The sequence below is a fragment of the Prosopis cineraria genome, unplaced genomic scaffold (genome assembly GCF_029017545.1).
Source record: "Prosopis cineraria cultivar Desert tree isolate PC_DT_omini unplaced genomic scaffold, ASM2901754v1 PC2, whole genome shotgun sequence".
Lineage (NCBI taxonomy): Eukaryota > Viridiplantae > Streptophyta > Magnoliopsida > Fabales > Fabaceae > Prosopis > Prosopis cineraria.
The window spans coordinates 7,114,258-7,128,155 of NW_026555333.1; the positions used below are offsets into that span (position 1 = coordinate 7,114,258).

Genomic DNA, 13,898 nt, shown 5'->3' on the forward strand with positions numbered 1-13,898 from the left:
TTAGAGTCTTTAAAATAAAGAACTTTAATAGATTCACAAAGTGAGTTGGATAGATATCTTGTAACTCATTCTAAAGCTGAAATCTTATCATCTAGTTATGAGTTTGACATATTATCATGGTGGAAAGCAAACTCTAAAAAATATAAAATTTTCTCCCACATGGCATGAGATATATTAGCTATGCTAGTTTTTACAGTGGCTTCTAAGTCTGCACTTAGTACGAGTAGGCGTGTAGTTGATTTATATAGGAGTTCTTTATCCTTTAAAATGATAGAAGCACTAATTTGTGGGTAAAATTGGTTGCAAAATGGGCAATCGCTCTCTGAGTTGGTTGATAAGCTCAAGAGTTTGATAACTTCAATGAGACAAAAAATATCATTCAGCTTACAAGTAATATTTTTTTTTCTAAAGTTTAATAATCCACATATGCACATGTACACCTTTTACTTTAGTTTTTTTTTTGTCTTTAGATACTACACTTAGAAGGGAGAATGCAGCTGCTAGTGCTGATTGAAATGTTTCTTTAAAAGTAGATTTTTTGGTAATTTTTCTGTTATTTTCTTGCTAACTTTTCTATGATTTCTTGCCAATTTTTCAATAAACTTATATATTATTGTTGTTAAATTTCTTATATTTTGGTTCCCATTTTTCTTCAAGTTTTCATGTTTGTTCTTGCATTTTTTTTTGTCTAGTTATGACATATTTTTTCTCTTCCATTCATGCAAGTTGGAAATTAGGAAGAGACTTTTTGTGAGTTGGAGCCTACTCTTTGAAATTGCTGTTTCTCATATAATGCTCCGAGCTTTTGTTATTTTAGATTATAACTATTATTTTGGATTGAATTATGAATAATTTGATATTGTGCCAAAACTTGTGGTAGTTTTATATTTCAAGTTAGATGTTGAATTAAGAATAACTAGATATTATGGTTGTTATTGTAAATTTATAATTTATAACTTTATGAATGCTATTTTGAGTTGATATATAGAGTTATTATTGTTTATTTGTGATAGTTTTATTTTGAAATGATGAGAAGGTTGTGATTTTATGGGCAAGGCAATTATTTGATAGGCTAAGCGGCCTAAAGCTGCCCAACCAACCCCACTCAGCCCAAACTAATAGGACATTTTGTGGGTAGGGCTGGGCATCAGGCTGCATTTTACAGCCCATTCATTCTTCGGGTTGGGCATCAAGCAGAGTCCTGCCTACCCAATCTAACCCATGTGTACCCTTAGTCCATATTCTAAAATACAAAGTCCTTCTTTTTTTTTTTTCCTTATCTATTTAATAATGAGACATAATAATAATATCAATCATCATTACGCATCAATACAAACAATTAAACAATTTTCCTCATAAGAAAATAATTAAACAATTAATACAAATTAATAATAAAGTACTCTATGATGGTGAATAGTAAAGTACTCTATTTCTAATTTATAAATTATATATATAAATATTGATATATTAATACTTTTATATTGAGTGATTAGTGATTACCCTGTGGTCAATGCTCACCTGACAGTTTTTCTTGTTTGTCTTATAAACCAAATTAACAAGAAAAGAAAAGCTCTCTCTCACACCCACACATTGCACTGGAGTCGGCTTCTCTCCTTTGAGAGAAGGCTCCTCTGCCTCTCCTTTGAGGCAAAGAAAAATCTGGACCGTTCAGATTTATTATTATTATTATTCTTATTTTTTATTTATATTTTTAAATTAAAAATGTATAAAAATTTTAAATTTTTTTTAATAAATATATTAATCAATCTGAAAGTTCATATTTAATATAGATGCTTTAAATTTAATATAAAAAATTTAAATTAACTTTTTAAATATATTCTGGACAGTGTAAATATATTAAAATAATTTAAGATTAATTTTAGATCATTTATATCAAATTTGAATTTTCAAATTAATAAATATATTTATTAAAATTTTTTTAGAATTTTTATACATTTTTTAATTTAAAAATATAAAAAAAAATAAAAATAAAAATAAAAATAATAAATTTAAATCGTTTAAATTTAACCTCTGTTTAAAGGAGAGGTAGATGAGGTTTTTCTCAAAGCTGAAAAGCCAACTTCCATTGGACAAAGGATTTTTTTTTTAAAAAAAAAATTACAAGACAAAGCCACAAAACAAATGAAAGGCCGGCCATAGCCTGATAGCCTGTGTCGTATTTTCAGCTTCATGGAGATCGAGCACTAACAAGAGGTACGGACAGCTCAGGTTTCATCATGAACCAACGTTTTAAAAGAGCTCCCTGATCTGCAAAAAATTATCAACTTCTCTTTCATTTTCTTGGCCCTGGAAATTCTTTTTGTTAGCTCAACCTAATTTTCGATTATATTCCCGAGAAAGATAGAAATGGGGGGCTTTTCCTTGTAATTATTCGCTCCTCCTGGAACAAATTTTCTTCCATTCATCTGCATTGAAGTTTCAGCATTCATTGCTGCAACCCCCTCATTGGAGCTTTGATTTTTCATCAATGCACCTTGCAATCTCGCAAAAATTTCCCGAACCCATTCTTCTTTTGTGATGCGGATCCCACATTGTAAAAAGTTTGTGCTTGCTTCCGTGAGTGAGATTTAGGGTTTCTAATCCAGCAGCTTGCTTCCCCTTTTCTGGCTTGTGCAGAGTTTTGTCCCAAGGGCTAGGTTAATTCTTTATGGGTTCAATCTAAACAAGCTTGTATAGATTTTAGCTACTCATCGCTATGCTGAAGCAATTTCTCAGCAGGCTTCCTCGGAAGTCATCCAAATCCGACTCCAACGAGTCAAATCGTGGTGATTCTTCTCATTCGAGCCCCTCGCTGGACACTTCAGCACGCATTTCCGGGAGGAGTAATCGATCAAACGGTGGGAGTTCTTCCGGTCGATACAACACTGCCAAACGCACTTCTTCGTCGGCAGTTTTTCCAGCGAGCATCGTGTCTGGGATCGAACCCTTAGTTCCTTTCAAAGATGTACCCAATGCGGAGAAGATGAACCTGTTTGTGAGCAAATTGAGCCTTTGTTGTGTTACTTTTGATTTTACAGACCCTGTTACAAATACCGTTGAGAAAGATGTCAAGAGGAAAACTTTGCTCGAACTTGTCGATTTTGTGGATTCTGGGTCGATGAAGTTTAGTGAACATGCTATCTTTGCTATGTGCAAAATGTGTGCCATTAATCTCTTTAGAGTTTTCCCGCCTAATTGTCGGTCAAATGGGAAGCGTAGTGCGGGTGGCGAGAATGATGATGATGAGCCAACATTCGATCCTGCTTGGCCACATTTACAGATTTTGTATGACTTGCTACTTAAATTTATTACTTCTTCTTGCCTTGATGCTAAGGTAGCGAAGAAATACTTCGACCATTCATTTATTTCGAAGTTGCTTGACTTGTTCGACTCAGAGGATCCAAGGGAAAGAGATTGCTTAAAGACAATTCTGCATAGGGTTTATGGGAAGTTCATGGTGCATAGGCCCTATATTCGAAAATCTTTTAACAATATCTTCTATCGGTTTGTGTTTGAGACGGAAAAACACAATGGAATTTCTGAGTTGTTGGAGATTTTTGGGAGCATAATTAGTGGCTTTGCTTTACCTTTGAAAGAGGAACACAAGATTTTCTTGTGGAGGGTTTTGATCCCCTTGCACAAGCCAAAATCCGTGGGGCTTTATTTTCAGCAATTGTCCTACTGCGTCACACAGTTTATGGAGAAGGAGCCGAAGTTAGCAAGCACTGTGATAAGAGGTTTATTAAAATATTGGCCAATAACAAATAGTCAGAAAGAGGTGATGTTCTTGAGCGAATTGGAAGAGATTTTGGAGGCAATCAACATGATCGAGTTCCAAAGGGTCATGGTTCCATTGTTTTGGCGGATTGGGTGCTGTATTAACAGCTTGCACTTTCAGGTACAATCTTCGTAATTTACATACTCCTGCGCTAGTTTAAAGAATTAACCCCATGATTAGTTGGTTACTTTCTGTACTTGTTTTTTTTTTTGACAGAAGTGCTCACATTTCAGTTATTGGCTTTCACGTGCATGATAAAATCAGCAATTAAAAGTCTTTAATTAATCCCAGATCACGAGCCTTTTTCTCATGCTAATGAACCATTCTTCCATCATTGCTATGTGTCATTTACATTGGATGTCCACGTTATAGGCAAAGATTCTTGACAAGGGGGCTTGATTTGCTGCTTTATGATGCTTAGGATATGCTTGCTATCATGATATACCTACATCACAATTTTGGCAAATTGAGGAGGACTGTGTTAAATAAGAGATGATATGGTTTTCCAATTTCGATGAGTTGTTTTACTATTGATCAAATTTTCTCAGGCTTGATGTTTTTGGGAAATAGTTTTGTTACGTGTGGTGAATTTGATACATGGATGGAATTTGCATGGTGGTCACTGGTCACTGGAAGTCTAATCGGTGCTTATCATAGGTTGATTATTAATTGGTTGCATGGTGGTCACAAAAGCTTGGTGTTTGGTTGGTCACGCACCAGATTTTAATTTGCATCTGGGCAAGTGTTTTTTTAACATCTCAACAGATTTCCATTAACTAGAAGGGGTCTTTTTGAATTGACATGTTGCTTCAGGTTCAAAGTCAAATCTATTGGAACTCTCAGGAGATACTTCTGTGCATGCGTTCTGTTAGACCGAGACTATTGGCCTTGTTCCCCCAATTGAATGTGAAAATAATGTTACACCGCAATTGATTCAGAGCTTTCCATATCTTTTTTTTTCCCTTTGGAAAAAGTAACTTGTCAATTTCCTTGTTGGTTGTGCTTCCTGATTTCAATTTGTTCTCTACTTTACATGTCTGTTGCTTTTTTGCTCCCTTTACACTGTAACTTCAACAATATTGAGGTTCAGTTGTTTCATTCGACATGCTTCTGGCACTCTGTCCTAGGTAACCTTCTAAAGGTTATAAATTTTCTTTTTAACTTGGAGTGTTGCAGGTAGCTGAAAGAGCCCTTTTCTTATGGAATAACGACCATATCATCAACTTGATTGCACATAATCGTCAGGTGATCCTTCCTATCATATTTCCAGCTTTAGAGAGGAACTCTCAGAACCACTGGAATCATGCAGTGCTCAATTTAACCCTTAATATTAGAAAGATGTTCTTGGAGATGGATGAGAAGCTCTTCATGTCCTGTCATTCTAGCTTTAAGGAGGAAGAGGCAACTCTAAGCTTAGCAGCTGAGCAGCGAAAGGAAGCATGGAAAAGATTAGAGCATGCAGCCAGTCTGCAGCCTGTAATTGGAAATACTGCAGTGTTGGTCTCTCCTTAAATAACCAGGGTTTCATGATTTCCCAGTCCTTTTCACTTTCTTCCTGTATGGAGGAAAAATTCTCCGCGATGAATGTGGGAATGGCTGTTGTTGGGCCTGCCATTTCTTTTCCCCTGCATTATATGCCTTCTGCAATCTGGCTTTCAGCCTGATGTTGTAACATGGTTTTGATTGTGACAGAGAGATACAATTTGCGTCCTCCTCCTGTAAGTGATGAAAAGGATCATGCTGTAGTGGATGGAATGATTTTCTTCTGTATAAGCTAGTTTCCAAAATCTTCTCAACTTGCTGTGCGTGCGAGCATCCGAAGCCAAGGCTATGGCAGTAGGTGAGAAGGCGGATTTGCAGCTTAGTTGATCACTTGATCTTTCATTAAATATGTATAGTGCTTCCTCGACTATCTAACACTCCTAATTGATACTCTCTCTCTCTCTCTCTGTTTTTTTTCCCCGGCCAAACCTAATTGATATTCTCTAACGGTTGAGTTTTGACCAAAGAAACGAAGACCCTTCTACTGTGCCTTTTCCACACATGTGAAAATATAGTGGTTCTCCTTGTCCTTGTTTTTCTTTTGTGTGGATGTCTATATTAGCATTCTGATCAGGGTGAAAAAAAAAGGCCTTTTATAAATGAATAAATAAAATATAAATAAATAATGATCTATTAAAACAACTTTAACGGTATAGTAACCAGTGATATCCCTATCACTTAGAGTTGAATCGTTTCCGCCTAAACCTGGAAGAGTTGGAGCAGCAGTACCCATTTTGGAGACAGTGTTGAAAGGAAGCAAAATTCACTGTCATTTAAATATCTGGCCAGTTTAAATAGGCTTAGTATTACATTTTGTGCACACTTAAGCGCAGTTCAGATGGTCGACTTTGGTGATCCTTCATCTTTATAGTCGAGGCTAGTCGTTTTCTGTTATGGCTTAGGTTATGTTGTTTTTTTCATTCTTTTTTATGATATGTTCAAATCTTGAATTCCGTAAAGAGAGATAAAGGAGGTTAAGAAAGATAAAAAAAAAATGCTTATAAAAACTGTTAAATGAGAGTTTTTGATTAACAATATTCTAAAAACTCAGTTAATAATAGACTATAATCTGCATAACTGAACTCTAGCATAAGGCTTCTTGTTATTTATATCATGTTCAACTCTAATCAAAGTCATTTCTTCCCTATCTTCCACTCCGTTAATTTTAGTCATTATATTTGTACTTTTTAATACACCTTTGAATTTGGCCTTCCATGGAAACCACTCTGGAAGGCGGAAGGCGGAAGGCGGAAAGCAAACAGCATTTCAGGGCTTCACTCAATGAAACGACATGTCGTTTGGGTGCCGGGTTTTACGAGACTGTTGCGTTGGCATCGTTCATCTGTTCCCTACAATTTCTGCTTCTATCGGCTTCTCTCCTTCTGAGCTCAAATGCTTTTCCATAACCCTCGTCATTTGGTCTTCCTAGTTCGTCCTCTGTTGCAAAGGTCAAAGCTTCTTCCATTCCTTAGAGTTCGAACACAACGCTTCTTTTCCCATTCGGCACAATCATGGCTATCTATGCCGGGTAACTCTATCATCGATTGGCCGTCACTACCAATCCAAGAACGCAACCCTGACCCGAACCCGAAATCGAATGCAGGCTCTAACTTCTCGCGGGATGATTTTTCCACCATTGCCACTCTCTTTGCCGATCCTTCTATCTCTCCGGGTCCAGCTCTGGATAATGCACTTGATCGGGCAGGAATTGAGCCGGATCCGACTCTGCTGCAAGCGGTAATCAATCATTTCGATTCTTCCCCCAAGTTACTCCACACGCTGTTTCTTTGGGCTCAGAAGCGACCAGAGTTCCAGCCCAGTGTGACGCTTTTCAACTCTATGATCAACGTTCTTGCCAAATCGAGGGAGTTTGATTCCGCTTGGATTTTGCTTCTTGAACGGATTGATAGCCACGAGGAAGCCATCTTCGTTTCCGGAGATACCTTTGCTATAATGATCAGACGTTACGCACTTGCAGGTAACATTCCATTTCAGAATTGTTCAAATGTAAATTTAGGCCGTATCGGACGTTTACTATCGTGTTTTTGTGTCATCGATTTAAGTTGCAACTGACTTTGTAGTCTTGCATTTTTCTTTTACACGTGTTCTTAGAAAATTCGAATTCGAATATGCCTGTAATCTATATCTTCATTGCGAAGCATAATCTAGTTTTTAAAATAGTTTGTATTTTCCAAATTATTCTTCTTCATGTTGTCACTTGTCTGTGTGGGGAAATTGGATGATGAGAGTGCTCTATTGTTGCTTGATCCAGCATAAGTTTGATTAATTAGAATTCCATATTTAACGACATATTTCAGGCATGTCACAATCTGCAATTCGAACATTTGAGTATGCTAGAAATTTAAAGCCAATTCTGGATTCGAACTCAGAAATGAGATTGTTTGAGATATTGTTGGATTCCCTTTGTAAAGAAGGGTCTGTCAGAGCAGCTTCAGAGTATTTCCTACGGAGGAAGAAGATGGACCCATTATGGGTCCCATCAGTTCGGATATATAATATTATGCTAAATGGATGGTTTAGATCAAGGAAACTCAAACATGCAGAGAGATTTTGGGCAGAGATGAAGAAGGAGAATGTAAGACCAAGTGTGGTGACTTATGGCACCCTTGTGGAAGGATATTGCCGGATGCGTCGTCTTGAAAAGGCCATTGAATTGGTTAGTTCTATGACCAAACAAGGAATTGAACCAAATGCAATTGTTTATAATCCAATAATCGATGCATTAGCAGAGGCTGGGAGATTCAGAGAGGCTTTGGGGATGCTGGAGCGCTTTCTTGTTTTAGAAACTGGCCCAACTAGCTCAACTTACAATTCTTTGGTGAAGGGATTTTGCAAGGCAGGAGATCTTGTTGGTGCCAGTAAGATTCTTAAGATGATGATAAGTAGGGATTTCATGCCCAGTCCCACCACCTATAACTACTTCTTTAGGTACTTCTCAAGATGTGGGAAAGTTGATGAGGGTATGAACCTTTATACCAAGATGATTGAATCTGGTTATACCCCTGATCGGCTTACTTATCATCTTTTACTGAAGATGTTATGTGAAGAGGGGAAGCTGAACTTAGCAGTTCAAGTCAGTAAGGAAATGAGGCACAAGGGATATGACATGGACCTCGCCACATGTACTATGTTGGTTCATTTGCTTTGCAAAATGCATAGGTTGGAAGAGGCTTTTGCAGAGTTTGAGAACATGATACGGAGGGGTATAGTTCCACAGTATCTCACATTTCAGAGAATGAACAATGCATTAAAGAAGCGAGGGATGATTGAAATGGCACGGAAACTATGCAGCTTGATGTCTTCTGTCCCTCATTCTACTAATTTGCCAAACTCATATGTTGAAGACATAGATGAAGCACATGCCCGGAGACAATCTATAATGCAGAAAGCCAAAGCATTTTCTGATATGCTGAAAAACATCAAGGACCCCAGAGAACTTGCCCAATGTGGAAGCTCATCAGAAAATGCTGTCTGCAGCGCTGAATGTTTGATGGATAATATTAAGAAGAGGATAAAGAAGCCATGAAGGGTTATTTTCTGCTATCTGATTACCAGCAGGAGCAGTAACAGTAACAGACAGTTTGAATATTTGTGAATCAGTTCACATTTATTCCACACAAGAGAATTAGGTACCTTCTCAATATATGTTCTACTCTAGCCATCCTGTTGTTAGTCAGTGGGTCAATAAACCGTTTCATGCTATTTGTTAACAACAGCATGTGCAAAAATGCAAACTCAGTGGTCTATGCGCGGCACAGAGTTTAATGGGAGCTAAATAGTGTCAGTTTACTGGCGGATTTGGCAGAGAATGAAGTTAAACGGGTCAGGATTTAGAGCGATGGATTATCCTGATAGGGCGATCTTCCTGGTTTTTCTTTCAACAAATGTAGGTAATTTGCTGCTGGGCCTGAGACTGGAGCTGGAGTTGGGAGAGCTCAACATCATCCGGACGGATAATTGCTGGTCAGTTTTCTCCAGATTTCACAGTACGTTGGAGTTCGTCATCGGAGTTCGCGGTAAGTTGCTTCGCTTACTTGTGTTTCATTTTAAGGTTGACTAAAATGCCAGTAATCTTTTGATGGATCAATGGAGAAGGCTCTCTAAGTAATGTATTGGCTATTTTATGTGCCCCTTCATGTTAAATGCTGATTTCTTTTTTTCTTTCTTTTTTTTTTAAAATGGAAATGGAGAATCACATTATAAACTTCTGGTTTTTTCCCTTTTGGTATATTCTTATTCCAGTGCAAAATTATATTAGGCGGATGGACTTTGTGAATCATGATCAGTTATTTTAATATATTCAGGGGTTTGGGAATTTTTTATTGAGCCGGAACAGTTGCTTTCAGCTTTGGGGCGGACCAACAAGTGAAGCTCTCTATTTGGAGGAAAGTCGCTGCACCATTGGTCTCCCATGGTCTGCTCAGTGAGGGATGATGGCATATAGTTTATTCAGGTCGGGACAACTAAACAGCAATTAAATTTAATTATTTTGAATTTATTTTTTATTTATCTTATTACATAACTGGGGCGGTCCTAGTGCAGAGCAATTTGGTGAAGTTTTTTATGTGATTTTCGTGGGGAAGAGTGCTTGGAGCCTCTATTATTAATTTATTTTGTTCGAAGAATAATCCTTCTTTGTCATAGCGGGTTCTATTAATCGGCTATAACCTAGAGAGGCCATCTATGTTCTAGATGTATTTTTGGCAAAGCACGAATTACTACAAATTAGCGGGCCGTTGGTGTCTATATCGCCATCTACATTGAGTCATGAAATGGCTTTTCATTATTAATATTGATTTTTTTACCAACAACATTATCAATATCTTTTTTGCATAGAACAACAATATTAATATCGATGTTATGCTTGGGGACCGTGACTTATGTGTAACTTTTTTTTTTTTTGGACCAACCACCAAGAATATTTTTTTCTTTTAAAAAATAAATGATTGAGATTATAAATTTAGGAAAGCATTTGGTGGCAATAAGTCAACCTAGGAATGGGATGTTTGTTGAATTTGGGAAATTGTAGTACATTTAATTAAAATATTTTAAATAATCTGAATAAAATCTTGTACGAGACTTTTTTAATTGATTTTATTCTTATAACGTAAAGCAAAATTAATTTCTTGTCTTATCTCTATTTACTATCATTAATATTAAAATTAATTTATATTTAATACAATATAAATGTTATGTTTTTATTGGATAAATTATAAATGACACGGTGTATTTGATCTATTTAAGAATTTCTTATCAAATCATACTCTCAAGCAATGTTTTTAAAACTAGATTGGATATTAAATTAGGAAGGTAAGCAAGTCACGGATCATATGGTTTAACTGAGTTGGATCAATAGTCAAACCATGTAATAATTAAATTAAAAAATTATATATATATATATATAATAATTTAAATATAAGAAATAAATATGAAATTATTATATAATTTAAAAATAAAATAAAATATTTTAAGTTTATCATGATTTAACAAATCATATGATATAACATAACATCAAATGATTAAACAAATTTGTCATTCTTTTAAAAAAATTTGATTAAAAACAAAAAAAATTTGAACAGTCTAGCTTTTCAAAATCAGATTCAGTTCTCAACTTGATTTCAATTTTTGATCTAACTATTGATGTAAAACAACCCAACCCAGCTCAACTACTAAAATAATTTTTACAAAGGTCGAAATAACCATCCAGTTCGATTTAATTTTTTAATCATTGCTCTCAAGCTTCTAGATTGTTATAAGTGATACCTTTTAAAGAAGACTTGTATACTTAATTTTCTATATTTAATAAGTTTTTGTTCAATCAAATTAAAACAAATGACTTTTAAAATGTTAATAATATTAATGAAAAGAGCTCATTGTAAAATAAAAAAGTCTACAAGAAAATTTATGTACCTGAAATTGATTAATAACATGTTTGGATTATATTTTAACTGAGTTTCGGATAGTTCAAATGTTTAAAGTCCATTGCAAAATTAAAATTCTTGTTTAGATTAAAAAAAAAAAAGTGGACGGGCATTGGGCCAAAAGAACATTTTCAAGAAGTCAAGTCTTGGAGCTTTTTAACGCAATGCTAGACTCTCTCTTTCCTTTATTCTCTCACCTCACCCAATACTTGTTACTCTTTGCATTGTCTTCACTTCAAGCGTGCACCAGTCCAGACTTCGTCGCTCATCTTCCTTGGTCAGTGTTGCTTGCCATCCAGACTACACTGTCCTTCTTCTTGCTTTGAGATTGTGTAGCCAAATTTGCATTCTTCTGGTTGCCAAATTTGCTCGTTTTCGCCGGATGTTTTTCGTTGGATAGAGTAGAGAGAGGAGGAAGGGGATGAATTCTTGAGTCTAACTGTTTAGGACTTGTTTGGTTTTTGTTCTTATTTTTTATTTTTAAAAAATGTTTTATAATATAGCTTTTAAAATTATTTTTTAAAACAAAACAAAATAAAAATTCATTTGATTATATTAATTTAAAAGAGTTTTAGAATTAAAGAATAAATTGATAGTGATGATTATAGGTGGTTAATGATGATGATTTATGATAAAAATTGATCAGCATAATTATACATTTCAATAATCAAATGTAATATATTTAAAAAAAATTAAAAAATAAAACAAAAACAATTTAAATTTTTTTTTATTTTTTTGATTTTTAAAACCAAAAAATGAAAACAGTTTTGCAAACATGCAAATAGAAAACACTTAATCAAACAAATTTTTAAAATTTTTTTATTTTCAAAAACAAAAAACAGTTTTTAAAAATAGAAAATAAACATGCTCCTAATTTTTCTTCCGTTTTTTTTTTATTTTTCTCTTGCCAAGAGAGAAAATATACCTTGATTTGATTCACTGGGGACCAATTGAAGCTGTTAACTTTATTTTTTATTAAAAAAAACAAAACATTTAAACTAGACACCTAGCCGAAAACAAAAGCTTTCAAAAAACATATTTTTTCGATAGTTTTCAATGTTTAAAGATTCTAACTAGTATATGATTGGCAAGAAAGCACGAAAATGTAAAAGAAGAACTTTTTTTTTGGAAATAGTTTATAGAAAATATCAAAATAAGCTTGATGAAAATATAGATTCTTTTTTAAAAAATTATAACTTAAATTTCAATATTTTTAAAAAGGTACTAATTTATTAAAAAAATATTTTTCAAAAAATTCATGCTCTTTTATACATTATACATGAGAGTTTATTTTCTTTCAAAAAAATATTAAAAATATATATCATAAAATTCATTTTCTTTTTTTTATCAGTATACATTTAAATTGATTTTTGAATCAATTTATCTAAATAAATGTTAATTATATTTTCTTATATTTGTAACTTCTTTTTTAAAAAATTGTAACTTTTAGATTAATATTTTCCCCTAAAAATGTCAAATTAGTCACGAAAATGTATACAAGAAAACTCATATTTATTTTTATCATTATATATCTCAGTTAGCTTTTAATTTAAATTATTTAAATAAGTTTTAGTTTGCCTAAATAACTTTTAAAAGAAAAGATATTTAAATATAAATTATGTTAAAATCACATATTTTTTTAACTTTAGTTTGTTAATTTTAGTTACAATTTTTTTAATAAATCAATTATAAATTTTTTAATCTAAACACACACCAAGTTAAATAAATAATTTTTTTAATCTCAATTATAAGCAAAAAAAAAATCAAATTTCCTTCATCTTAATTATAAACAGAACTACCCAAATTTATATGCACTTGATGACATTTTCATTTTTGCCCCTCATTCAAAATTCAAAATAGTAATAGTTAAAATATATACTTAATCTTTTAGCTTCATACAACATTTGATTTTACTCTTTTAACTTTGTAAAGTTAATTTTATCCCAAAAAATTTTTACATTAAACTTTTAAATATTAACAATAATATTAAATACTGATATATTAAGTTTACTTTTTTCAAAGTAACAATAATTGATGCAAAAAAGAATCATTTGACACTAACGATATTATGATTGAAGAACTAAAAAAATATTTTATAAAATTAAACGATTAAATTAAAAATTTATATAAAATTAAAAGATTAAAACTATACTTTAATTGTGTAATTCTAACAAAATGATTATAACTTACAGGGCTATTTGAAAAATAATCAATTTCAAATATAGTTAATAATAAGAAATAACTTTTTTAATAATTGTGACACAGTTTTAAATGCTCATAGATATATTTACCGCCAGGCAATGAAAAATAACAATGCACCTCCTATTATTTTAAATATGAGAAAAATTATCATGTATTTTTTATTTTTATTTATAAATAAGATTATGAATTTTAAGAAGCATTTATTACTTTTTTTTGAAGTTGTTCATCACAAACTCAATATATATTCTCATTAGACCAATTTATTTAATTTATTATAGAGATAGTTTAGTTCAATTTTTTTAATTTTAAACACAACTATGATAGTTAACCAATCTCTCTAATCAGTATAAATTTATTTTTTTCTTATATTTAAAAATAGAAGGAGTATAATTATATATATTCTCTCAATTCAAAATATAAGTAGTTTAAAAAAA

General features: G+C 33.0%; 2 protein-coding genes across 4 annotated transcripts; both read left to right on the forward strand.

Annotated features, from left to right (window-relative positions):
• The first annotated feature begins 2,155 nt into the window (after window positions 1–2,155).
• Window positions 2,156–5,822, forward strand: LOC129302375 (serine/threonine protein phosphatase 2A 57 kDa regulatory subunit B' kappa isoform-like). The gene is made up of 2 exons (XM_054941203.1): window positions 2,156–3,898; window positions 4,955–5,822. Exons 1-2 carry the CDS (start codon window positions 2,717–2,719, stop codon window positions 5,288–5,290), a joined length of 1,518 nt encoding a protein of 505 aa, XP_054797178.1. The 5' UTR covers window positions 2,156–2,716; the 3' UTR covers window positions 5,291–5,822.
• Window positions 5,823–5,966: 144 nt separating this feature from the next.
• Window positions 5,967–10,152, forward strand: LOC129302374 (pentatricopeptide repeat-containing protein At5g11310, mitochondrial). 3 transcript variants are annotated; one of them, XM_054941201.1, is made up of 4 exons: window positions 5,967–7,298; window positions 7,639–8,970; window positions 9,058–9,357; window positions 9,646–10,152. In XM_054941201.1, the coding sequence occupies exons 1-2, from the start codon at window positions 6,713–6,715 to the stop codon at window positions 8,865–8,867; spliced, it is 1,815 nt and encodes a 604-aa protein (XP_054797176.1). In that variant the 5' UTR covers window positions 5,967–6,712; the 3' UTR covers window positions 8,868–8,970; window positions 9,058–9,357; window positions 9,646–10,152. The 3 variants fall into 3 exon arrangements, with proteins under 3 accessions (XP_054797176.1, XP_054797177.1, XP_054797175.1); XM_054941202.1 differs by having other exon boundaries at window positions 9,232–9,357; XM_054941200.1 differs by having other exon boundaries at window positions 7,639–9,357.
• The last annotated feature ends 3,746 nt before the right edge of the window (window positions 10,153–13,898 follow it).